Source organism: Python bivittatus, unplaced genomic scaffold (genome assembly GCF_059951505.1).
Source record: "Python bivittatus isolate LINGU-HERP-01145 unplaced genomic scaffold, Pbiv_v1 ctg000340_np1212, whole genome shotgun sequence".
Classification (NCBI taxonomy): domain Eukaryota; kingdom Metazoa; phylum Chordata; class Lepidosauria; order Squamata; family Pythonidae; genus Python; species Python bivittatus.
Window position 1 is genome coordinate 31,511,897 of NW_028277056.1, and position 27,383 is coordinate 31,539,279.

General features: G+C 37.2%; 1 protein-coding gene across 8 annotated transcripts in view; it reads right to left on the reverse strand.

The window, feature by feature from the left end:
• Positions 1-1,185: 1,185 nt before the first annotated feature.
• Positions 1,186-27,383, reverse strand: part of SENP7 (SUMO specific peptidase 7) — a 44,957-nt gene continuing 18,759 nt past the window's right edge. For 3 of the 8 annotated variants that reach the window (XM_088140815.1, XM_088140817.1, XM_088140816.1), the window contains 14 exons: positions 27,126-27,263; positions 24,453-24,486; positions 23,320-23,493; positions 18,958-19,211; positions 18,282-18,415; positions 14,947-15,063; positions 14,412-14,531; positions 13,326-13,418; positions 12,780-12,997; positions 9,692-9,744; positions 7,024-7,064; positions 6,757-6,825; positions 3,771-3,921; positions 1,186-2,743 (listed from right to left, as the gene is read on the reverse strand). In XM_088140815.1, the coding sequence (XP_087996941.1) occupies positions 2,606-2,743; positions 3,771-3,921; positions 6,757-6,825; positions 7,024-7,064; positions 9,692-9,744; positions 12,780-12,997; positions 13,326-13,418; positions 14,412-14,531; positions 14,947-15,063; positions 18,282-18,415; positions 18,958-19,211; positions 23,320-23,493; positions 24,453-24,486; positions 27,126-27,263 (1,734 nt within the window). In that variant the 3' untranslated portion in view covers positions 1,186-2,605. The remainder of the gene's footprint in view (positions 2,744-3,770; positions 3,922-6,756; positions 6,826-7,023; positions 7,065-9,691; positions 9,745-12,779; positions 12,998-13,325; positions 13,419-14,411; positions 14,532-14,946; positions 15,064-18,281; positions 18,416-18,957; positions 19,212-23,319; positions 23,494-24,452; positions 24,487-27,125; positions 27,264-27,383) is intronic. The other 5 variants (XM_088140820.1, XM_088140822.1, XM_088140821.1 and 2 more) reach the window with 3 other exon arrangements.

A 27,383-nucleotide genomic window follows, 5' to 3' on the forward strand; every position in this document is an offset into this window, starting at 1 on the left:
GTAAATTTTTAGGAAATGTATGCACAAGGTTTTAAGCAGCCACCCTCCGACTGCTGTAATAAAACCACCCCAATTGCTACATCGGAGGCATCAGCTTGAATTATGAATGGCAGGTCGGGGTTGCCAGGGACCACCAAGTAGCCCATACCCTGGTGACCACAAGCCAGAAATCACCAAGTTGGACAGAGAGATATTCTGTGCCTGACCCAGTCTGAAGAACTGTCTTATGTTCCTTTAACTGCATAAATCTTTGTTACTTCCTTGCAGTTGCTTTCTTAGTTAAATAATTTTGAATTGTGTTCTTCTAACTGAAGTCACAGATTTTTTGCACATTGCACAAAAAACTTCGGCTGACCTTAGATAGAGAACTGACAGCCTTTTATTCCTTCTAACTCCTTCCTATGTTAACTGTGAGAAAGGAAAAAATAATAGCTCCTTCCCTTACAATGGCCTGGATTATGGCCATGATAATTAAACAAATTCTCTTTCATTTTGTTGGATTGAGATAAAAGTATGTATAGCTATAGAACCTGATCCTCACCTTCAGAAAATCTTTCCCATCCTACAATGCTCTTCTGATGGCTGGAGAATCCTACAGAAACATGTGGGCTGTGAAAAGTTGCATCTGTTTTCATGGATTTAGGAGGCAGAAATCCAAAGGATATAACTACGGGTGAAGCAATGTGTGGGACACCAGGTGTTATTTGGGTTTAGATTTTTTTTCCCCCTTAAATGCAACATATTTTCATAAATACAGAACCATTTAGGGAAAATAACCTTTAGGCAACCAGCTCTTGTTTTTTTTTTGCCTGTCACTAAGTGATAAAATTTCATGACCAAAACATTTTGCCTGTCAGCAGATAAATTCCCTCAGGGAAATTCTGCAAACTTTTATTAATCAATAATTTGACTACATGAATGTTTGTACAGGTATATCATGTAGAATGCATTCATAGATATCCTTGCTACGGTTGCAGAACTCACTGGCAGGCAAAAACATTTTGGTGTGCAAAAAAGGAATGGGTACCAAACAACCTTTTCTTCTTCCTGTGATACTGGGACATCTTTTCTAATTGGTGCAATTGTATGTATATCATTTTTCCTACCCAGAGATAACTGATATGCAGAAGGAAAGTATATATCCAGTTAAACGTCAGATATATATTTTGATGTGATTATGACAAAAGATATGCAATTAAAATATATTAGCTACAACTAGCCAAATAAGTAGCATTCTTAATTACAAAGATTCCAGCATTCTGCCAAAGAAACACCACTGATCTATTGCAAGCAACTGTCAAGTCAAAACTTGACAGTTTCAATAGCATAATCTTGAGACTTTTCTTAAAGAAAAAGAACTTATCAAACACCATAAAAAAATAGTAATTTATTCAATAGTAAAAGTCCTTCTTTAACAGCTCCCTTATTCCTTCTGTTATTGACACCAGAAACACGCCTATGAGTAATTTCAAATCTTTCTGTAAAAAAAAAAATGTTTATGTATTTGGTCAATGTTCTAGCTTATCAAATATAAGCCTGATACAGATTTAAGTATGCAATTACTTGACACCACAGTTAACACCAGTAGAATTTCTTCCATGAACAGCTTCAGTCTCAAATGTAAAGACTTGGGAGAATCATAGGTATTCAGTTTTTCAATACATATTTTCAAAAACATGATAACTGAGCAAAGAAAAGCGTGTTTTATGTCACTTTTTAAAAATTATTTTTTACTTACTGATGGACTTTAATGGGGCTTACTCCTAGCTATTAGTACAGGATTTTAGTCAAGATGCCTATTAAACACATTTAGACATTCCCACTAACTCCAACTCCAAAATAAATGCAATTACTGAAATATTAATATAATTTCCACCAGGGTGATACCTTGCCAGATATAAGCTACAGCTGTACCCAGTACAGTGAAGACCATATGATCTTGTGTTAAGTGTCTTATCAAATACATAGTATTCATATACAAGTGCTGGGCAGCAGAAACAGATTAGGTTTTGAATCGGGCTACATAACCAAGTTAACAAGGAAAACAAATGAAACTTCAATTTTATAATAACTTTGAAGCATGACTTCACATTGTGTTCTATCATTTTAAAATACAATGTAAAAAGCAGTTATCCATATCAATTTTTAAGAAAAACCAAAATATATCCAAAATCCCATGGATCAATAGCATATCTACTGTATCCAAAAGCAGCTATAAATATATTTTTTCATTGTTCTTTTTAAATATTGAAGTGGTATCTTCAAAGATACTAAATATAACTTTTAAAATGTATCCATTTTGTGAAGTCTTACTTTCAATGATTTACATTTCTTAAGATTAAAATATTTTCCCATCTCTGCTGTTTGTAATTTTGCTTCTGTTTTTCCTACTAAAATAAAAATAGGCAATGTAACAACATTTACTTTAAATTACATAATTACAGTTTATATACTTCCATTTTCTGCAAATACAGTTCAAATGTAACCCTTAAAATAAATACATAAACACATCTCTTTACCACATTAAAAGAACAAACAGTACAGATTGGATTTCCAATACTTCTGGATCTACATTTTCATTTCCAAGACCCAGAAGAAAAATCTGCTAGCTTTTGCTGCCACTCTGCTGCTGAAAGTGAAGTTGCAAGATCAAGTCTTTAATCTGTTCTCGCTTGCTTCTCACCAGATGAGGAGGGAACCACTGTTCCAAGTGTATTGGAAGCTCAAAATTAACAATAGGATTCTGATGAATTGAAGAAAAAAGATTCTGTGTGAGTAATTTTTTTAAAAAGTATTGCTTATTTTGCTAGAAATGTTCATTTTCACAGTGTTAGTTAAAAATATAACTCACATAATATCCTAACGAGTTGTATCCAAAAACATAAGCACAAGAAGTACAAGGATGAGTTCTATTATAGTCTCCTGGTTTCTAGTGCCACCTTAGGCACAAAGCCAGGTGACCCTGGGCCAGTCCCTCTCCTTCAGCCTTAGGAAGGAGGCAATGGCAAACCACTTCAGAAAAATCTTGCCAAGTAAACTGCAGGGACTTGTTCAGGTAGTCGCCAGGAGTCAACACTGACTCAAAGGCACGCGCATGCGCGCGCGCACACACACACACACACACACACACACACACACACACACAGAGTTAACTGGATCATCAATGGAACAGGATAGAACAGACCCAGCTGTTGTATCCATACTGATAAACCCCAGACTGTTTGCTTGCTCAAAGCTTTTTCATGGAATTGCAGATCTGAAAAAGCATTTAAATTAATTCAGGTAAGTACTTTACAAACAATCAGAAACCAAAGTTCTAAAAAATTCCTAAATAGACTAAACTTACATTTTCACAAATCTGATCTAACACTAGATTTGACTACAAGTAGCATAATCACAACCGTCAAGCAAGTTCGTCTATGTCAGTTAGTAAACACAGAATAAATATTCAGAAATACAACTGCAGTTCCTAATGAAATCTCCTACCTATGCTTTCCTCCAACAAGCAGTCAATAGAACTTGTAATATTTAACGGCCTTCCCCAATTTGGCACTCACAATATGTGTGGGCATCATTTACCAGAATTTCCCAGCCAGCCTAGTTGTTATTGGGAATTCTGGGAAGCGAAATTCACACATATAGATTGGGGCCTGATTGAGGAAGGCTGATATGCAGTATTTCCAGTCATCAGTCCTGCACTGGAAACAATTTGAGGGTTCATCCAGAAAAAATAAAAGGGCAACTAAAAAATGCACTGAAATTATTTGTACCTGGAAGAAAGTTTCCACATATTGCAATAAGTATATTCCGCAATCACTGCTGTTATTCTGTTTGGGGACTCTTGGACAAAAATCAGCCATAGTCGATTTGCTGAACTTGCGACAAGTTTTGCATTTAGCTTCCCATTCTGCTTCTAGATATCTGAAATTTAAAAAGAAAAATATATCAAGATAAGTTCAAATTAGGTTACTTGCTTTCCAATGGAGTAACTTGAAAAATTAATTTCAGTTTACTTAAGTCTCAGTAACATATATGTGATTTATCTGGTTTGAATCCAAATCTACCTTCTGTGGATATGTGAAATCTAATAATAATTGTTAAAGTGATTATTATACACTTGGTATAGTATTATGTGAAGAGGAACAGACGTTTTCTAGATTTCTCTCCTCAAATACTTCAGCTGCTTTTGATTTGATCTGCCCAAAGCTATCAACATAGATGCATACAGTCAGGCCTTGGTCAGAGAAAACTGATATGTGTAAAGAGGATAGAATATGTTTCTAGGAAGGTGAGAAGTAACTGGGGTTCAACTGAATCCCAATTTCTTATATTGAACATGGCATAGCTAAAATGGGCACAATGGGAACATATATCAATTGTTAAAAATTGAAGCTATCATTTGGTTATCTAGGTCACCAGTTAATAATTACAACACAATACTGTGTTTTGGTAAATTATGGCCAGTATGCCGTAAGTACCATCAAAGCCAAGTTTTACCCCAAGCAAGTTCACACTACTCTATATAAACTAAGATCACTAATATACAAAATACCTTGTCAACCAAATTAATGTTGCTCACACCTTAAAACTGGTAGTTTCATATAGTGTACTGACACATACTCAGGATGCTGATGGAGATGCCAGAGACTGAACCCAGAAGTCTCATAAATGTTGTGAAAATACTGAAAAATTATTGGTCTGCAGGTATAGATGGTATAAATGGAAAAATGGAAAATATTCAATTTATTTGCATCAAACTGAACAAATAAAATGTTAAATATGAATGTGAACAGCAGTACACCTTGTTCAGTATCTGTGTATTCATCTGACAACTGGAATAATGCTGTTATGGCTCCTATAGGAAATCCCATGCAAAAGTTATAGGGGATTAGTTGTACATGGGAAGATGTTCTGCAGAATTCTGATTGAAAGATGACAGTGTGACTTTATGCTGGGCAGGAGTGTGTGCAAATCAGATTTTACTCTTCAGATCTTTTGCTTAGCTACAAACATGAAAAGCAACTAGGCTCTTATTATGGAATTATTTGTGAGAATATGAATTTAAAGTTGATTGCTGAATGCAATAAGAGAGATACCTGATGGAAGTATAGCATGTGTGAGAATAAATGGAATATTTAGTGAATGGTTCAACACTGAGCAGGGAGAAAGTTAAGGAGGTGTGATAGCACTTGAGCTGTTTAGTGTATTCATGGCTAAATGTATAAGAAATGTTTACAGTAACATTAGAGATGTGTTGGCTCCAGACATGAAGATCCTTGTAGTTTCGTATGTAGACAATATAATCTTGTTAGCTGACAATCTGAATTATATTCAAGGAATGTTGGAAAGACTGTATGATGCCACAAAAGTATGGATCTAAGTAATGTATCGAAGTCTAACATGGTGGCATTTGAAAGAGGAAGTGAATGTTTGCAAAATATATATAAATAGTAAAAAAAAAAAACCTAAAGCAAGTTGTTGAATTTGTGTATTTTGGTAAAATGTTTACTAAAGATGAAGAAATAAGGAGTAGGTTGTCTGTTGTACGGAATGAATGTGCACTGAAAGAAGCAAAAATGGCTATGTACAAAGCTTCTTCAGTCCACTTTGTAAAGGGTGAAGATAGTTGGCTAGGAATCTTTGATCTCACACAAGAGAAAGCCAATTTATAAACATGGAACATATGGCAGAAACCTTTAAGTTTGGGAAACTAGCAGCTACATGGTTGCTGACTTGAAAAGACAGGAAGGCCCTCAGAATTTAAATTAGCATTTAAATGAGAATTAGCATCGGTAGGATTCTTAAATGGAGAACATCTTTATATTCATAGCTTCCTAATTCTTTGTAATAAATCATTTACATAAATTTCTTGAATCTTGTTGGGAATGTGGAGTGGAAAGTCTTGATACTCTAATTACATGGAAATCAAAGTTGGATAAATTAAATTAGGTAAACTAAATGCAGTAGGAATTGAGAATCATATGTTGTTAAATAAGAAGAGAGATGGTCAAGAATAAAAGAGTGCTCAATGAATCTGTATTGAATACAAAAGGGAGCAACTTGTATGAATGAAGTATGTTAAGTTAGTTTAGTCTCAGAGAATCAGTGAATGAGGATGAATTGTATGAAGGCAGTGAATGAGTTGAGAGGAAGGAGAAGATGAAGATGAAGAAAGTCACATTTAAATGGAGTTGGTAAGATCCTCAAAAAGAGAGTGGTGAGAAAGAACAGAAAGCCATGTATGAATAGTGGAAGCCATGAATGGGCATGGTGTGAGCAAAGATGGTTTGAAAAGATAGTACATGGTGTTGGTGCAAAATAGTTACATATATTTCTTTTTTCAAAAAACTGTCTTGTGTCTTGAATTCTTAGACTATTTCTTACTCCTTTACTGTGCTTTGCATAATGTTGCTTACCCCAAAAAGAAATAGCATGATAGGTATCTATCCATATATGTATACAGAAATAGACAAGAATATTGTGTAACTATGCCTTGTATCTAGCCCTTTTATTTTCATTTTATAATATGTTACGTGTTCATTTATATTATTAAATATAGATGTTTACAGATTTAGCAAAATATATACGATTTGAGGATGATCTGGCTGTGATATCTATCACTTCGCTGAAATAAATTTACCTGAAATGTTAAATTGTATAATAACAAAAAAGTCTGATATTTAAGTCTGATATCTGTATCTTCTGATCTAAAAATTAATATATGTAAAAACAGAATTGAAATGCAGGGATACTTACTCTCTCAGGACCTGAACAGTATTCTGTACTGAACTTGCCTTCAGAGAATCTAAGATGAGGATACATGGCCTGTATAAAAGAAAAAGTAATTGTTTCCATAATCTTCTTCCATACAAAGATCTATACTGGTTTTGAGCATTTCAGGGTAACATTCAATGAAACAGTTAAGTATGACTGGAGAGACAGGATAATGGCTAAATTACACATAAAAGCGTGGTAAATATATTACTTCTTAAAGAATGAAAATAAACAAATACACTTGCCTACCTTTTACAAATTTTCTTGATTTTTAAAGTGCCTGAGAATTTCTGAAAGACATTCAAAAACTATTATCAGAAAAAGCAAACCAGAAAAGGTAAAACATCTTATAAACTGACATTTTGTATAATACACTAAGCAGTTAAATAAACCTGGATTTATACAATTAATTTTTGAAAAGAATTACATTAAAGCTAATATGGAACAGTAACCTGCCCAGATTCTTAAGACTACATCTGAAAGTCAATTAATGAATACATAATTTGTTTTTGTTTGCATAACACTGTCATTTACAAACCTTGGTTAACAAGAATGTAGATGGTCCTATTTTAGCTCCTGTCACGCATACTGTAACTTTTTATTCAAGGTAACAGGGTTCCCATATCATGACAAACAAGATTGCCACCAATCTTGGATGGTGCATTTCATATTTGTTGTAGATTAGGAATTCAGTTCAAAATTAGTCTATCAATATATTTAACTTTTTTATTAGTCGCCTGGGATTGGCAAATATGTAACTTTTTATGACTTTGTGATACACTGTTTTAATAGCAAGAAATTCCTTTCTGCTTTAATGTAATTCTTTTCAAAAAAAATTCTTACAGTCCAAGTCACGAACAAATTTACTTCCTATTGTTATAGCTATATTACAAACTACAAAGAAAACCTTAAAATGTATCAATATTTATTTTTGTATGAAATTATATTTATCCTAAACTCTTATTTGTATTTTACAGAATCCTACTGCATATGGATTGTATATAGAAAGGTAATCACAATTCATATTCATATGTATTCTAACATATCACATTTTTCCAAATTACAGTTTGTTAGGATTAAGATCAGTTAAGCTCAGATATATAGAGACTTTCGGCAGAACACACTCTCTTCACTCCTCCCATTTTTGATGGGAATACAGGTAGTCCTTGGGTTATGATGGCAACTGGGACTGGGATTGCTGTTGCTATGTGATGCGGTCATAAAGTGCTATGTCATGTGACCACGTTGCTTAGCGACAACAATCCTGGCAGTCCTGGTTGCCATCATAATCCCAAGACATGTGGGTCATTAAATGGGAAGCGGCAGGAATCCCAGGTAAGGATCATGGGGATGCCATGGGGGGGTGTCATGGGGAGGTGGGGGAGGCCAAGGGAGGTCCTGGGAGGGCTGGTGCAGGGCACGGGTGAGTTAGGGGAGGCTGGTGGGGGACTTGGGAGGCCTGGCACAGGCTGTGTGTGAGCACAGGAAGGCCAGGATGTGGATGGTACAGTGCAAGCACAGGAAGTCCAGGGGGTGGATGGTGTGGTGGGGCACGAGCACAGGAAGGCCAGGGGAACTTACCAGAGTGACTTGCAACCTTCCTGCTGGCTTCCCCATTAACTTTGCTTGTGGGAAGTGTTACATACGCTGCTCCCAGGTTCAGCTTATGGTCACTCACTCACACACTCACAGCCTGTTGAGGCACGGGGATCTTGTCAGCCCCCCTTGCTTTCTACCTGGGTTTCCCAGATAGGTGCGGCTGGAGCAGACAGACACACAGCCCTGGTCAACAGCGGGGAAATAATTGGGGATACACACAAATCACTCACACACGCACAGCCTGTTGAGGCACGCGGATCTTGTCAGCCCCCCTTGCTTTCTACCTGGGTTTTCCAGATAGGTGCAGCTGGAGCAGACAGACACACAGCCCTGGTCAACAGCGGGGAAATAATTGGGGATACACACAAATCACTTCCAACCAAACACTGAGGCACAAGAGGTTCTTTGTAATACACGGAGACCCAGTGAATTTAAAGTAACAGCAAAACTTTACTGGTTGCAAGGTATATTTGCTCTTCCTCATACACACACACACACTTACCCACGTCTTTCCCAACTAGGCTGCTGGGCACTAGCTAGAGGGATGGAAGCCGCCAAGTCTGGATGACTCAGATGACCAAGACGACTCAGAGTGGGCAGGCCTCGGGACCCCTTTTATCCCCAAAAGGACAAGTTGATGGGATTGGGGTGAGGGCCTCCATGTGCTCAGGCCCAACTTCCTCTTTCTGGTTCAGGTCCTTTTTTTTTTCCTTAACGACTTGCTTCCTTCTTATCTACCTCCCTGAAGGGATCTCATAGATAAGATTCCTGGCTTTTCTCCTCTCTGCTTACGTGCCTACTTCATCTTTAGGTTATGGCAGCTTCAGCCTAGTCTCACAGAAGCCAGCAGGGAATGTCGCAAATGGTGATAATGTGACTGCGGGATACTGCAACCATAGTAAGTGCGAGCCGATTGCTAAACATCTGAATTGCAATCATGTGACTGCAGGGGCACTGTGAGGGTGGAACTTCAAGGACTGGTTACAAGTACCACTCGTTCAGTGCTGTTGCAACTTCAGTCGCTGAATGAGTGATCAGTAAGCAAGGACTATCTGTAAACATTTTTTTTTCCATCTGGATAGGAAACTATGATTAGTTGTTTTGGAAGAAATTAGGATATTAAATCACACTTTGAAATTAGTTAATACCTTGGCTTCTTATAAATCAGTTTCTCATGCACAGAATGAAAAATAATTGAAAACTTCCTGGTTTGATTACTGATGCCAAGGACAGGTAGCATGCACACACAGAACACTCATTCCAATTGCAAAACGTGTAAGTAGAGATACAATGATCTGAATGCAGTCAAAATACTTACTTTGGAAACTTTGGAATTTAATTCTGAAGCCAGAGTTCCTGGTTGAATTTCATCTAAGACGACAAAGAAAACAAAATAGGATTAAAGAAAAATAACAATATTGAGAATGGTAGATGGCTTTGAACTGAAAATGTATAGCATAAATGTATATTTATAAATTTTTATTGTTTTTACTTCTATTCTGTCTTTTCAATATAGTTCATCTATCTATCTATCTATCTACAGGTGAAACTCAAAAAATTAGAATATCGTGCAAATGTTCATTTATGTCAGTAAGGTAACTCAAAAGTGAAACCAATATATGAGATAGACGCATTACATGCAAAGCAAGATATGTCAAGCCTTACTTTGGTATAATTGTGATGATTATGGCGTACAGCTTATGAAAACCCCAAATTCACAATCTCAGAAAATTAGAATATTACATGACATCAATAACACAAGGATTGGAAATAGAACAATATCGGACCTCTGCAAAGTATAAGCATGCATATGTACTCAGTACTTGGTTTGGGCCCCTTTTGCAGCAATGACTGCCGCAATGCGGCGTGGCATGGATGCTATCAGCCTGTGGCACTGCTGAGGTGTTATGGAAGACCAGGATGCTTCAATAGCGGCCTTCAGCTCCGCTGCATTGTTCGGTCTCATGTCCCTCATCTTTCTCTTGGCAATGCCCCATAGATTCTCTATGGGGTTCAGGTCAGGTGAGTTTGCTGGCCAATCAAGCACAGTAATCCCATGGTCATTGAACCAGGTTTTGGTACTTTTGGCAGTGTGGGCAGGTGCCAAGTCCTGCTGGAAAATGAAGTCAGCATCCCCATAAAGCTCGTCTGTGGAAGGAAGCATGAAGTGCTCCAAAATCTCCTGGTAGACGGCTGCGTTGACCCTGGACTTAATGAAGCACAGTGGACCAACACCAGCAGATGACATGGCTCCCCAAATCAACACAGACTGTGGAAACTTCACACTGGACTTCAAGCATCGTGCATTGTGTGCCTCTCCATTCTTCCTCTAGACTCTGGGTCCTTGGTTCCCAAATGAGATGCAAAAATTGCTCTCATCAGAAAAGAGGACTTTGGACCACTGGGCAACAGACCACTTCTTTTTTTCTGTAGCCCAGGTAAGACGCTTCTGATGTTGTTTGTTGGTCAGGAGCGGCTTGACAAGAGGAATACGACATTTGAAGCCCATGTCCAGGATCCGTCTGTGTGTGGTGGCTCTTGATGCACTAACTCCAGCCTCAGTCCACTCCTTGTGAAAGTCCCCAACACTTTTGAATGGCCTTTTCCTGACAATCCTCTCTAGGCTGTGGTCATCCCTGCTGCTTTTTTTACCACACTTTTCCCTTCCACATAACCTTCATTGATGTGCTTTGATACAGCACTTTGGGAACATCCAACTTCTTTTGCAATTACCTTTTGGGGCTTTCCCTCCTTATGGAGGGTGTCAATGATGGTTTTTTGCGCAACTGTCAGGTCAGCAGTCTTTCCCATGCTTGTGATTCCTACTGAACCAGCCTGAGCGACCATTTAAAGGCTCAGGAACCCTTTGCAGGTGTTATGTATTCATTAGCTGATTAAAGTGGGACACTTTGAGCCTAGAATATTGAACCTTTTCACACTATTCTAATTTTCTGAGATTGTGAATTTGGGGTTTTCATAAGCTGTACGCCATAATCATCACAATTATACCAAAGTAAGGCTTGACATATCTTGCTTTGCATGTAATGCGTCTATCTCATATATTGGTTTCACCTTTTGAGTTGCCTTACTGACATAAATGAACATTTGCACAATATTCTAATTTTACAAGTTTCACCTCTATCTATCTATCTATCTATCTATCTATCTATCTATCTATCTATCTATCTATCTATCTATCTATCTATCTATCTATCTATCTACACACACACATGCATACACACCATATACTTTCAGAGTGTCATAATGAATAGCACTTCAATTAGAGACAAAGACAGGCACATGTATAAGTGTACTGGCCTGGCTGTGTGTGTGATGGATGGCAATAGTGTATAAGGTTCTCAGGAAGGAGGGAGCAGATTCCAGGAAGAGGGGCAAGACAAGAGATAGCACAGTCCAGAGCAGGAGCATGGGAAGAGGAAGAGATTTAGGATAGCTACTTCCTAGAATCTCCCAAGATATATCCACTAGGTAAGAGTAGTACAGATTTAGTCTGGCAAGATTCTGTCTACATGAGGTAAGCAATAAAAGAACTGAACTTGACTGGACTGTTTCCCTGTTGTTCTTGGACTGGGCCTGACAGTATATAAAGGTTATAGGTATCACATCAATAGATCAAAGATGACAACCTAAGATCCCAGAATGGCATTAGCTCTCCAATTTTTCTTCTTTTCTACCAACAGAAAGTTGGAAATAAATTATATAAAAATGTGAAATAAGGCCCAGGGCTACCAAAAGGTTGCCTATACTTCAGACACCCCTATAGTCAGCACTTGGACAGAATCAGTGGTTGTGGGGGTACACTGGAACTAATATATAGGGGTATGAAATCCATGAAATCCTGGAAATCAACATTAGTTTGTGCAATAGGATCTTATAATCCAGGACTTTCAAAATAGCTTTCTCTGAAATGCTGCCTGCTCCATGAATAGGGCTGAATTAGAAAGGCAAAGCATAGATTTGTGATTGGTAGTTTATGAAGGAGGAGTTTACATATGTTAAGACACTGAAAAATACTGGGACAAATCAGGCTTGTATACATGGGTCAACTCTGTATGAATATGGAAGCAGACTATCTGCATGAAACATAAAACAAAAGGACAAAGCAGTTTAACTCATGGATAAAAAACCAACAGAAGCTGGGAAACTTTTGTTTGAGACTGGATCATCCCTAACCAGATGGCTTGGATTACCTTAATGAGGACAGATTGTAAATAGCAAACATGCACTAAAACTTATAGCCAGTTAAGCAGGCCACATGCCACAGGGGGAAAAGCACATGACAAAGATAGATGAAAAGGGTATTCATCCATTGATCTCCAAGAACTTTATATATAGCACTTTTAAAAATCTTTAATATTATCCAGCATGCATTCCTAAATCATTACCTTCAGGATGCAGGTTGCTCTTTATATCTAGCTCTTCAGTATCACACCAGATATCACTAAGGACCAAAACAGTTTCTTTTCTAACTGTTCCATTGTTACTTTCTGGATGATGCGGAAATTGCTGGAAGTAGGATTGTGACAAATGTTGCTTTTCACAATCCTTATATATAACTTCTTCTAACCAAGGGAAGCAAATTACTGCAATATACCAATGAGACCTGGACAAGAAAAAGAAGAGGAAGATCAATACCTGCTTCTCTAAGAGAAATAAATAAAACTTTTCGGATTATGTATGCCCTTTTCTGATGTTATTTCTAGTAAGGCAAGGTACTTATTTGGTATAAGACAATCGCTATACCATTTTCCCTGTTAGTCTTTAGATGGCATCTAAATTATAAGTTATGAATATAAGATTCATATAGACTTTATGCTCTTTTTCAAGAACATCTAAACTCTAGGTATACCAAAGTAGTCATATGGAATATCAGCTGACATAGATGATAGCAGAAAACATTTGTTGTGTTCCAAGGAATATAGCAAACTTACTGTTCATTTACAGGCACAAAAATGTAATCCTTATTGAAAATGTTTATATATCGAGTCCACCTTTTTACTCTTCGGTGTCTTCTTTGTGCTATTCTGTGTAAATATAAAATAATAATTAATGCAGTTTCTCAGAAATAACAATAAATATTGTCATTTAACTCCCTATGTGGAAAGGACCATATAAACTGCTTTATATTAGCCTTTGGCTGGCAATAGGCAAATTCACTTTTTGCAAATCATCTGGCCAAGACAGTGTTGCCTATCACTACAATTATTCAAGCTCCTATCTCCTCCTGTCTGGAAGGAGTTTGAACTGACAGGATGACCATTGGAACCATAGTTTCCTTCCCCATTCTGTGCTATGCCTGTAAGAAATCTAGGCCTATGTTGCTAAAAGTAGATATTCATCTTCTGTCTTGTCACCTGCAGTCCTCACAAGGTGCACAGAGAGAACTTGGTAATTCAAATGAGTACTTGACCACTTACAAAAAATCTTCTGCACTGATATCCTCTAGATGTTTTGACTAAGTTTCCCATTATCCTTGGCTATGTATGTTGTCTGAGACTTATGGGAGTTATAAATAACAACAACAACTACTGCTATTATTCTAAAACTTGAAGGTACTGGGTTAGGAAAAAGAAGTACCAGGCAGAAAGAGCAACAACAACAAAAAAACTCTTACATCACTTAAGGTTTTTAAGAGAAATATTGTAGATTTTGTTTATATATATTTACAATATTTTCATTAAAATATACTACCCAAAATTATGGAAATAACTGGGGTTGCAATCTTGTGATCCTAATATATCAGTAGCTTCCTGGATCACAGTATCTTACCAAATGTTTACAAATTTTCCTAATCATATTTAGAATGCATGAGATTAGCCATGGCTGTTCAAGCACTAGCTCTAAAAAAGATGCATACTGATTGATAAATCAACTAAAACGTACTGGGAAAGAGTGCCACATCTTCCCTTACTAATTTTTATCAAAATCCATAGCATAGATCACGAATAATTCTTAGAGGTAATTTTATTTCCTTTGTTTTAAGAAATATAAAGGTTATTTATTTAAAGTCAGCTTACGAAAGTTTTGGATTTTCTTCAGAGTTCTTCTCTGTCCTAGTCAAGCACTTATAGAAGAAACTGCTAAATATGTGTGACCGGTCTGCAAGTTCCTTAGGAGCTTTTTCTAACAGCAGATATCTACCAAAGAGGCAAAAGAAAAAGTGATGTTTTATTTCTCATATGAAAATGTTTTTTGTTACTCAGAATTAGAGTATTTTAGCCAGAATGTAACATTCGCGATTTTTGTTCTTCGGTGTGCCTGATGAAAATGTGTTCATAGCAAAGACAATACAGCGACTGGCTATTGACACAACTGATTTGATTCTTTTACACTAAGTATTTTAAAGTCACATTTTTGACATTCTGAAATAATTAGGAGTGAACTTAAATCATTTAATTTCCAACAAGTTGATATTTAATCATTACAAATAGAGAAAAATCACTTACAGGTTGATTTAGGGGAAGGGGAACCTTTTTTCAGCATTCCAAATTGTCTACTATCAGGCAATAGCTCTGTCAACTGCAAGAGGAAGTTACCATCAGTTTTACTTACTTAAGATAAAAGTCAATGATGACATCATTTAGGAATTCTCCATATTCTAAACACTCCAAATCCTCTTTTGTAACACCAAGTCCTCCTTTTGCAGGTGGAGGAGGATAAACAATCAAGCTGGAAAACAAAAACAGAATGAAATATAATTATGTGAATGATAAATTTAATTATTGTGAAGCTACTATTAATGATAGGATGACAGAACAATTTGATTCTTATTTCTTGATAAAAGTAGGAAATGGGTGGCCAAATTTTATTCTATCTTTGCAATTTTGCTAAGCTTTAAAAAAAAACTTAGCTTTGTTTTTAAAGAAGTCTACAGCATGCATGCATATATGTATGTAATTGCTGAAAGATTAGGAAACAAAGAAAACTTTAAAAAGGTATCACGTTAATTACACATTTTAATTCCAATTGGCGTTAAGACTTTTCCATTAAATGTGACATGTCATATTTCAGGAAAGTATATGACTACATTAAGCTACATGCATACTATTATTATTTAAGATTGCCTCTATACTTCCAGGTCTGGCCCAGTTCTGCTGCCTATCACACATCTACAGTTGCATGAAAAAGAAAGTACACCCTCTTTGAGTTCTATGGTTTTATGTATCAGGACATAATAAAAATAATCTGGTCCTTAGCAGTTCTCAAAAGTAGGTAAATACCACCTCAGATGAACAACAACACATGACATGTTACACCATGTCATCATTTATTTTACAAAAAGAAAGCCAAAATGGAGAAGCCATAAGTGAAAAACTAAGTACACCTTATGATTCAATAGCTTGTAGAACCACCTTTAGCAGCAATAACTTGAAGTAATCGTTTTCTGTATGACTTTATCAGTCTCTCCCATCGTTGTGGAGGAATTTTGGCCCACTCCTCTTTACAACATTGCTTCAGTTCATGGAGGTTTGCAGGCATTTGTTTATGCACAGCTCTCTTGAGGTCCCACCACAGCCTCTCAATCGGGTTGAGGTCTGGACTTTGATTGGGCCATTGCAACACCTTGATTCTTTTCTTTTTCAGGCATTCTGTTGTAGATTTGCTGGTGTGCTTGGGATCACTGTCCTGTTGCATGACCCAATGTCGGCCAAGCTTTAGCTGTCGGACAGATGGCCTCACATTGGACTCTGGAATACTTTGGTATACAGAGGAGATCATGGTCAACTCAATGACTACAAGGTGCCCAGGTCCTGTGGCTGCAAAACAAGCCCAAATCATCACCCCTCCACTATCATGCTTGACGGTTGGTATGAGATGTTTGTGCTGATACGCTGTGTTTGGTTTTCGCCAAACATGGCGCTATGCATTGTGGCCAAACATCTCCACTTTGGTCTCATCTGTCCAAAGGACAGTGTTCCAGATGTCTTGTGATTTGTTCAGATGCAACTTTGCAAACCTAAGCCATGCTGCCATGTTCTTTTTAGAGAAAAGAGGCTTTCTCCTGGCAACCCTTCCAAACGAACCATACTTGTTCAGTCTTTTTCTAATTGTACTGTCATGAACTTTAACATTTAACATGCTAACTGAGGCCTTTTGAATTCTGGATGGAGAATCACAGCTTATTCCACCTTAAGTGAGATGCTGACATTTTTTTAAAGGCTTTTTCTGCTAGTAGCATCCATTTATGAGAAACGTTTTGCTAATATGCTGGAGGTCAGTAGAGTTAGCTCTTAATTAATCTTCAGAAAGCAAATGAATTTATTTTTATTTCATCAGATCTTATGTAGTGATGGATATTTAAACAGTTTCATTGCCTACACACAAGGAAACACACACAATTGGGTCCATCTGGTTTTTAAAAGCTTTTCTTCTTGCTTTTTACAATATAATGAAATATTTATTATGATATCCTGAAACTCACAATCCAACTAAACAATTACTCAGAATCTAGTATAAACCCAGCTTTAGGTATTTCCTATTACATGGCTAGAACCTCTTCCTGTTTGTCTCTATGGTTTTGAGACCATTTTCCACTTGTTAAAAAAAGTATACCTGAAATGTGCATATAGAATAGCAAAGAGGAATTTTTATTTAGAAGAAAGATTGTGCTTTTTTGTTATTTGTACAAAACTTTGTTGATTTACAGGGTTAAAAAAAACAACAACCCTCTTCCAGTCTATAGACTGGTTGGCATACAACACAGAAGATAAGTCATAAAATTAATAAATCCTCCAAGGTGTTCACCACTTAACTCAAATTAAAAACACAGTGAAACAGAGTTGCTTTGATAGCACTATGAAACGCCTTAAAAAAGAGGCTGCATGAACCTCTAGGGGCAAGGAGTTCCAGACCACAGGAAGTACAACGGAAAAGGTTTGCTGACTGGTCCACATCCACCTAAACTTACATGGGGAGGGAAATCTCAGTGGGCCTTAAAAATTAATACATTTTTAAACAATCGTTGGAGATTTCTAGCTTAAGCACCTATGTTTTAACAATTTTGAAAGTTGATTATACTTTTTATCTTGTGTTCGTTTTCCTGTTCTCTTTCAAAGCCATTGTCAAGAATAACCACTTTATTTTGTCCATTTTGCAATTTTCTCTCTGAGTATTGATAATTTATCCTCTCTTTTAGTCTAGCCCAGAACTATTCACTGATATAAACCATAAGGCCATCAGCAGCAACTGTTCACTTCTAGTGCTTTGTTTTAAAAGCTTCATGCTCAAATGGAAAGCAGATCTGCTTTCACAAATTGGAGGAATATCTCAAATTGCTGCTAATGGCCCATCCCAATGCCATATCTCACTATTCTGGAAGATCACTTGATTTTGAGGAGCAGCTTTTCAGAGTCTTAAAGGGCTGCAGTGAATAGAAAACTGAGAAATCCTGATTTTGCAAGAATAACTTTATTCTGTGTACTTTGGATATAAGGCTATGTTTTCCTAGAATATTATTGAGAATAAAATGTTAAACAGAAGCAATCCTATTGTGAAGGATGGTAGCCAGAAAATAAGTACCATATGAATGCAGGATGTTTCTACAAAAAAACAAATATCTAGTAAGCCAAATGGGTCAAAATTTATTTTTTATTTTGATTTCTTTGAACAAGAATGCTTTACTGATTTGGAGGTGGAAACCTAAGAATGAAATGAAACTTTGTTATACACTGCTCAGAGTCACTTGACTGTGAGATGGGCAGCTATATAAATATGAATGAATGAATGAATGAATGAATAACACATTTTAACCTATAATTTTATTTTCACATTTCATCTTATATTAAATTATCAATCTACTATGCAAGAAGTAAAGTTGTTAATAGAGTACTTATAGGCTTGTATGATTAGTTGGATGTTTTACTATTACACAAAACTATCATACATACTTCTTCATAGGTCCAGTCTCTTGAAACTTGTTCCATCCATTTCCGTTCGCAGAATAAATAGAAAAGGAATATTGTCCACTATATCGTTTCTGCAGCAAGGTATAACTGGGCTTGTTGACATTTGATTTGATTTCCTGGCAAAAAGAAAATTCTATATTACAGCAGATAAAGTGTATAATGGAAGGCAATACCCAAACTTTTAAATTGGTTGCAAAAAAATAACACATGGTATTTTGCTTTCAAAATTAAAAGCCACTTCATGTTCCTCACCAAACCTATCATCTGGACAGCAATAAATATGACAAAATCATCTTTGCTATTCAGCTGCTCTTAGATCCTGACAGATCATTTAAACTTTCCTTTACCAATTTTCAGTGGATGTGTCAGTTTAAGACATAAAATGTACGTATCATATGTAGAAGGAAACAGCTTAGTTCAGAACAATTTCTAACACAGAAAAGACATTTTTATTCTGCACCTATGTTTCTGTATTATTAAAATGTTACCTATACAAAATGATGAAAGCATTGTAGCAATAATAAAATACCATAACATTCTATATTGGTTTTGGCACACAGAGTTTATGGGTTCCAGGAAAAAGCAAATTTTGTTTTGCTTCATAATTTAGGGAGGAATTCAACTGCTACAAATTATTTGTTTGGGAACAATTATTTACCTCAGGGGGTTGCTCTGCCAGAACTGAAGTCCTGCTCCTTTCTGAGAGCTTCTGACATGTGTTGTAGCAATAGTGCATGAAAGAATTTTCTTCATTTGAGATTTCTTCAATGGCTTGCTGCCAAGGTAAAAAGTCGACAAGATCTGCGGAGTTAATTTTCATGCTTACTTCCACAATTATCCTGTTCAGCATTACCTGCTCCACTTCTGTGAGCATCTGAGATAGCTGAATAAAAATGAATTTGCTACCTCTAACTGTAAAAAATAATAATAAAAAAACCATGTTAGGACCACAGAATTAGCAAGCACCAAAGCAGAGTAAAATGAAAGTGTTCCACTCTAAAAATTGTTTGAAATTTTTGCTGAAACAAGCTGAAACTGGACTTGGGAGGATGAGAAAAATATTGTATAAGATAAGGGGCTGAAAATACAGTGGGGCAAAAAAGTATTTAGTCAGCCACCAATTGTGCAAGTTCTCCCACTTAAAAAGATGAGAGAGGCCTGTAATTTTCATCATAGGTATACCTCAACTATGAGAGACATAATGAGAAAAAAAATCCAGAAAATCTCATTGTCTGATTTTTAAAGAATTTATTTGCAAATCATGGTGGAAAATAAGTATTTGGTCACCTACAAACAAGCAAGATGTCTGGCTCTCACAGACCTGTAACTACTTCTTTAAGAGGCTCCTCTGTCCTCCACTCATTACCTGTAGTAATGGCACCTGTTTGACCTTGTTATCAGTATAAAAGACACCTGTCCACAACCTCAAACAGTCACACTCCAAACTCCACTATGGCCAAGACCAAAGAGCTGTAGAAGGACACCAGAAACAAAACTGTAGATCTGCACCAGGCTGGGAAGACTGAATCTGCAATAGGCAAGCAGCTTGGTGTGAAGAAATCAACTGTGGGAGCAATAATTAGAAAATGGAAGACATACAAGACCACTGATAATCTCCCTTGATCTGGGGCTCCATGCAAGATCTCACCCCGTGGGGTCAAAATGATCACAAGAACAGTGAGCAAAAATCCCAGAACCATACAGGGGGACCTAGTGAATGACCTGCAGAGAGCTGGGAACAAAGTAACAAAGGCTACCATCAGTAACACACTATGCCGCCAAGGACTCAAATCCTGCAGTGCCAGATGTGTCCCCCTGCTTAAGCCAGTACATGTCCGGGCCTGTCTGAAGTTTGCTAGAGAGCATTTGGATGATCCAGAAGAGGACTGGGAGAATGTCATATGGTCAGATGAAACCAAAGTAGAACGTTTTGGTGTAAACTCAACTCGTCGTGTTTGGAAGAGAGAGAATGCTGAGTTGCATCCAAAGAACACCATACCTACTGTGAAGCATGGGGGTGGAAACATCATGCTTTGGGGCTGTTTTTCTGCAAAGGGACCAGGACGACTGATCCGTGTAAAGGAAAGAATGAATGGGGCCATGTATCGTGAGATTTTGAGTGAACACCTCCTTCCATCAGCAAGGGCATTGAAGATGAAACGTGGCTGGGTCTTTCAGCATGACAATGATCCCAAACACACCGCCTGGGCAACGAGGGAGTGGCTTCGTAACAAGCATTTCAAGGTCCTGGAGTGGCCTAGCCAGTCTCCAGATCTCAACCCCATGGAAAACCTTTGGAGGGAGTTGAAAGTCTGTGTTGCCCAGCGACAGCCCCAAAACATCACTGCTCTAGAGGAGATCTGCATGGAGGAATGGGCCAAAATACCAGCAACAGTGTGTGAAAACTTTGTGAAGACTTACAGAAAACTGTCATTTCTGTCATTGCCAACAAAGGATATATACAGTAACAAAGTATTGAGATGAACTTTTGATATTGACCAAATACTTATTTTCCACCATGATTTGCAAATAAATTCTTTAAAAATCAGACAATGTGATTTTCTGGATTTTTTCCCCCATTTTGTCTCTCATAGTTGAGGTATACCTATGATGAAAATTACAGGCCTCTCTCATCTTTTTAAGTGGGAGAACTTGCACAATTGGTGGCTGACTAAATACTTTTTTGCCCCACTGTACCCTTTCCTGGCAACACAGTTGCTGGAGAAGATACAACAGATTCAGCTTTTTTGACAAAAGCTGATAGGCAATAGAGATGCAATTTAGTCAGCTGCTAAGGTAGAGAAAAGATCACCAATAAACAAGCATATGCAGTGTCTCTTTACAAATATTTGTCACAGACCTGAAAGATTAAATAGAGTTTATTTAGCAACTATTATAATATCTGCAGGCAAGAGTTTTGGCACCTAGATCAAATGCTTGTTCCAATGAATCCTAAGTAAACAGAAGTTGACACAACCTCTACATGATAACCTCTTTCTCCATACTTAAATGTATACTTACTACGCGTGTGAAGTTATTTACAGACTCAAAACAAAGAAACAATGAAAACGGTCCCAGAGTTGGACAACCTTTAAGGCAGTACTTTGTAACAGCTCTTCTGGAACAAATAATCCCTTCCAAATGTTTCTTGCAGCTACCTAAGTGTCATTCTGTTCTTGCTTTTGGAATATTTACTTACTCTTCCTTGCAGAAGCTTTCTAGTTCAGAAATAGTCACTTCTTGTGAGGTGGGCAGCTATATAAATTGGATGGATGGATAAATAAATAAAAACAAACAAACAAATAAATACATATTCTTAGGTCTTCTTGCATGCACTGCATGTTTGAAAACTCCCCACAGATTTTCAATAATATTCAAGTTTGGGGAATGTAAAGGCCATTCCAAAACCTTTACCTTTATTTCATATAAGTACTTCATGTTTCATTTAACTTTATGTTTTGGACTGTTGTCTTGCTGAAATATCCAACTTCCTTTGAGCTTCACTTTCTCCAAATATTAACCTTCAAATTTGAATAGAGAGGTTGTATCAGCTTCTGTTAACTTAGAGATTCATTAAACATACTGGGGTTGCCTGAACATTTGAATCTAACCGACTTTAAAAACTGAATTAACAATTCAGATGGCAAATGTTAAAAAATGTACCAAAATAGTATATCAAAAATATAAAAATCACCAGCAGGTGAAAAAATCATTTTAAAAAGCTGCATTAATCCAAACAACCATTAGATGGCAGGAAAGAGTATTTTCTGTATAGGTTTGCAACCACCTAGCGGTTGCCCAGATTTTTGCAACCCAGAAATTATGGACCCACAAGGAGGATTCATTGATTATGCCTGAATGTAGTTAAGATAATTGACAACATAGATTACATTTGTTTCATGACTTCCCTATACAGTGGTACCTCGGGATACGAACGCCTCTACTAACGAACTTTTCGGGTTACGACCAGCTCCGGCTGCAAAAATTTACCTCGATGTGCAAACTCTGCCTTGGGGTATGGTCATTTTTCCGCCCTGACACGTGGTCCGCGGCCATTTTTCCGCCCCTGACACGTGGTCTGCGGCTGTTCTCCTGCTGTGCGGCATGGCGCTGCGGCCATCCGTTCTCGCGCCGCGCCCGTCCGTACTCGTGCGGCGCCCGGCCGTTCTCCCGCCGCGCCCGGCCGTTCTCCCGCCACGCCATGCCCTGCCCGGCTGTTCTTGCACGCCCGGCCGTTCTCGCGTGGCACCCGGACATTCTCCCGGCGCGCCCGGCCGTTCTCCCACCGTGCCGCGCTGCGGCCAGCCGTTCTCCCACCGTGCCGCGCTGCGGCCAGCCGTTCTCCCACCACGCCGCGCCTGGCCTTCTTCCCGCTGCGCCTGGCCATTCTCCCGCCCCTGACGCGTGGTCCGCGGACACCAGAACGGATTAACGGTAATTACATTGAACCTTATGGGAAAATTTGCTTCGGAGTGCGACCAAATTCGGAGGGCGGAACGGATTAACCGGATTTACATTGAACCCTATGGGGAAATTTGCGTCGGGTTACGACCAACTCAGGATATGCCCAGAGTCACGGAACGCATTAAGTTCGTATCCCGAGGTACCACTGTACTTCCTTGAATTTCTGATTTACAACTTTTACATGCCATGAGGTTAATGTATTTACATTTCCAGAGCTGCAGAAAGGCAACATTTCAAGACTACAAATGCATCTAAAATGCTAATCAGCAGTATTCAGGATTGATCAGAAATGGCTCATATGACAGAGCAATATCCAGAAGGATCAGGAATGCAACAATTTTAATTAATTAAATTTAATGTATTCAATTTAGACACTGCCCAACTCTAAACTGACTCTGGGAAGTATATAATAAAATCAGAATAGAAAATACAATAGTGATAAAAGAAATAAAAAATAAATTAAAAACAAAACTGATGGTGAACCTGGCTAACCACACCCATGCCCTCAAACAAATGCACTTCTTAGAATCCCTATGATTTAATTAACTACACATACCTTGCTTATTTAATATAGTTGTTCCTAGTTGATTTTCAACTTGTTCCATATAATCTAATGACAGCCAAAGGAAAATGACAGTCCCAAAATCTGACAAATCTTTATTTGTCCACAGTCCAAACTTTTTTAAATGCATGGAATCTATTGAGAGTTCAATTTTCTTGTTAACTGCAACTGCAGAAAAAAAAACAATTTAACACATGTAAATGAGGTAGCATATCTGCTTTGGACTTATGGAAAAATATTCAATGGCAGTTTTTCTGCCACTAGCAGTCTCAAAGCAGTGTTTTCTAGGACGGACAGAAGCAAGCCTTAGATTTGATGGATCCAAAGTGCTTTTGTGTCCCTGAAATATATAATTATGCTCATTATCTATGCTTATCTCACATTTTTAGAATTTTGTTTATAATTGTTTTAAAAAGAAAGCAGCATTGGCAAAATAACAGTTCCACTACTTCCTGTCTTGGTCAGCACAAGCCAAAAGGATTTTGGAAATGCCAGGTTATCTGTCATTTTAGTACCATAATAATTAGAATTATTCTGATAATATGGATCAGAGCCATGATTTCAGTTAATCAATTTCTGAATATATATATTCATTCCTTATCAGTTATACTAAACATGAATTTCATAATTTCAAGTAATCAACAATCCTTTCAAAATCAACTGACCTGTGATATACAGTAAAATCAATGTAAGTCTGTAATTATTTTGTGTCAGAATCTACTCATTAAATCCAGTGGCATTACTTAAATTGACTGGCAATAACTTAGCACTCTGGTACTGGGCAGAGATCTTTCAGTCACCTGCTACTATTTCAGTAATTGAAAATGGAACTTTTGCATGCTGTAACATCCTCTCTGCAGCAATAATATTAGAATTTGTCTTTCTCCCCTTCCCATAGTGAATGAAAATAATACAGGTATTTCTGGAAAAGGTACAGATATTACATTCTTAGAACTGACAATACTATCTTACAACTCTTTTTATTGTCTAGGAAACTAATAATACCAAAAAGAAAGTATAGAAAATAAGCAGATATTAATTAATTTGAAGCCAAATTTGAGCAAGGTTTTTGTAAAGTTTAGTCAATCACTATTTAGGAGATATAAGAAAGCAACACAGAACCTTACCTTCAAATGGGATTGTAAAGCAGCTGGTGGTAAACTTCAAATTAAAAAAGAAAGAAAGAAGCAGAAACAGAAATATAGCCTTAGATTGTAATCTGAACAGGAAGAAAATAGGTCACAATATTTTAATCAATATTTTGAACTATATAAAGGGTTTCCCAAAAGTCTTGGTGCAGTTTTAAAATGCTAAAAAAAACTAAAAATTTTGTGACATCCTGTATTCTTAATTTAAATTCATATTTGCTGTCAATCACAAGCCCTCCTCTCAACTGTAAAATTTAGTAAAATTATTTTCAAGTTAATAGCCAATTTTCTTTTCATAAAGTTCCAAAGAGGACATTCAAAGTAAATTTATGTAAGTGGATCCTTGACAATAATGTCTCAAATTGAAATCAAGTTTATTTATTTATTTGATTTATATAACCAGCTACTCCAACCACCCAACTGTGGGTGATGAGTTTATTTTATTCGATCAATCAATCAACTTTATTGATTCAGTCTATTGACCATATCAAGTATAAAGGAAATAAAATAAAAAGCCACTGTAAACATACAGATAAGGATTAGTAAATATAAGTAAAACTATGATACAAGTTCATATCAAACCGTCACTCCTACAGTCAACACCAATCTGGTCTAAATAATCTGTCCTCTTTGTAATTGGTTTTGATATGAAGAGTGCAGTCTTACTGGTAATAAGTAGGTTCTTGCCCTGTAAAAAGTTGAAAAGTTTCTGCTGGCTGCTCCAGTATTTTTTATTTTTTAAATATAAATCTAAGTGGTCAGTGCCTTCTTTTCTTTTCTTTTTTTATCTGCGCTGTCATTACTGACTCTGCAGTGACTGCTTGGATGAGTCCTTTTGCAGTTTTCAAGGCAATTGTTTCGGAAGTGGTTTGCCAGAGCCTCCTTCCTAGAGCAGAGCCCAGCTGGCGAGCGCAGGAGGCGGGGTTTCTGTTGCTTTCGCGCCCTTTTCGGGCGCACGCGGTTTTTCCGCGCTTACCAGCAACTGCTCCCGACTCCTTTTTTGCAAGGCGCCACCAGCATTTTTCCTCCCACCAGAGTGAGAGTACCCATTTATCTACTCCCTTCTACTGAGTATAATTTGCAATCAAATAAGATGAATGCAGTATCTTCAACAGCTGAGGCGCCACAAATACATAGCATTTCTTCATATGGAACTCTTTGAAATCTCCCATATCTTACCATAGAGTCTAACTGATTGAAACAAGCTCTCGTGAAAGCTCTTCTAAGATATTGGGGGTAAGGGAGTTGTTAAGTACTTTTCTAGCTGAAAGACTGATTTGTGTTGGGCCAGCCACTTCAAGGACTTGAGATGTTTAAGAAATGCTATATCCTCTTGGGCAGCCACATCCAAAACCCTTTGTTTGAAGCTTTTCTTGGCCTTCAAGTCTGATTGAATTGGGAAGTGGATTGAAAATCCATATTGGGAGATGGTATTAGTAAGTCGGGCCGCCCAAGCACGAGAAGGCTTGTTGTGCATCTGTTCTTCAAAACAAAGCTTAGGTAATCTTTCTGAGTCCACAGATAGGATCTTCAGCCAGTAATTAAATACTTTTGTTACCAAATGGCTTTGTATGGGGGGGTATGCCTAGATCTGCTCTTACAGCTCGAGTTGGAGTTGACTTATCCACCCCCAAAATACATTTCAGAAATGAAGACTATATCTATTCAAGCAAACGGACTAGAGTTTATTTTATTAATGAGGAAGGGGTGGGAAGAGCATGCCAATGGATAGAACGAACTGGATGGAGGATTTAGGAGTGTCTGGTGAAAACTGCTGAATTATACTTTATTTTTAAAAGGGTAACAGTTATCATGAGGAACAAATTGAAACACTTATTCAGACTGATAGCAATACTTTGATATAATAGAATGTTTTATATTCTATTAGAAATAGAACAGTTTTCAAAATGTTGCTATCTATTAACATATTACTTTTAAAAATGTTACTACTTCTTTGAAGACAGTATCTAAAGTTTATGTTCCTCCTTCTCCAGTTTTCCAGAGAAACTAAAAAGATGGAACCTTTGTTTGGAAGTGCATATGTATTCTCAATTTATCAAATAATAAATTAGGAGGGATGGGATTTCTGAAGCAAATCCAATCCAGAACTAACAATTGATGGCATTCTTTCATGTTACTTCCAAATTACTTCTTTTTCTGTAACATTCCTTGAACATTCAGCTGTATAACAAACACATATAACAAACCAATGCCAAAATCTTGCATACTTTAACTGTGCCTACATGTCAATTATTTCAGTAAACACTTATGAAATGGGCAGGATTATGACCCTAAAACAAAACAGGTGAATCTTTTTCTATACTTTGTGGGTGTATAGAGGAAATCTGGATTCAAATAGCGAATTGTGATTATGAGCAAGTGTAGGCACATACAGTACCCATTGGGCCACTCTCTGCAGTTGATGCACAATCCTTGAAAACACATGTTTGGTTTAAAGTATTCTTGGCAGGTGCTCTGTGCATCCCCACGTTCACTGCAAATCACAGTTTGCTTTTATAGCCATACTATTCCTCTGTGGAAGCTAATTCTAATGGTACATTCACCAATTTCTTTAGATTTTTCTATTCAGTTGTAAAGATAGATTTCTGTAGAAAAAGACTGACTAGCTTCAATCAATCACAATAAACTTACTGTAGCATATCCTGCTGCTGCTCCTTCATATTGTCCAAAATAAAGCCTTTCAAACTTTATATCTAAGGCAAGGGGCACCTGCTCACTGATGGTGCTATGATCTGCAGAGGAATGAAGAACAAGTGGATCAGCTGATACCTATGAAATAAAAAATATGCACACATTAATTAACCATTCTAACAAACCACTCAGCTATTTTAAAATAGCTTCTTCAAATGCATATGTATTATAATTTCAGAATTTCTACTACTGCCCAGA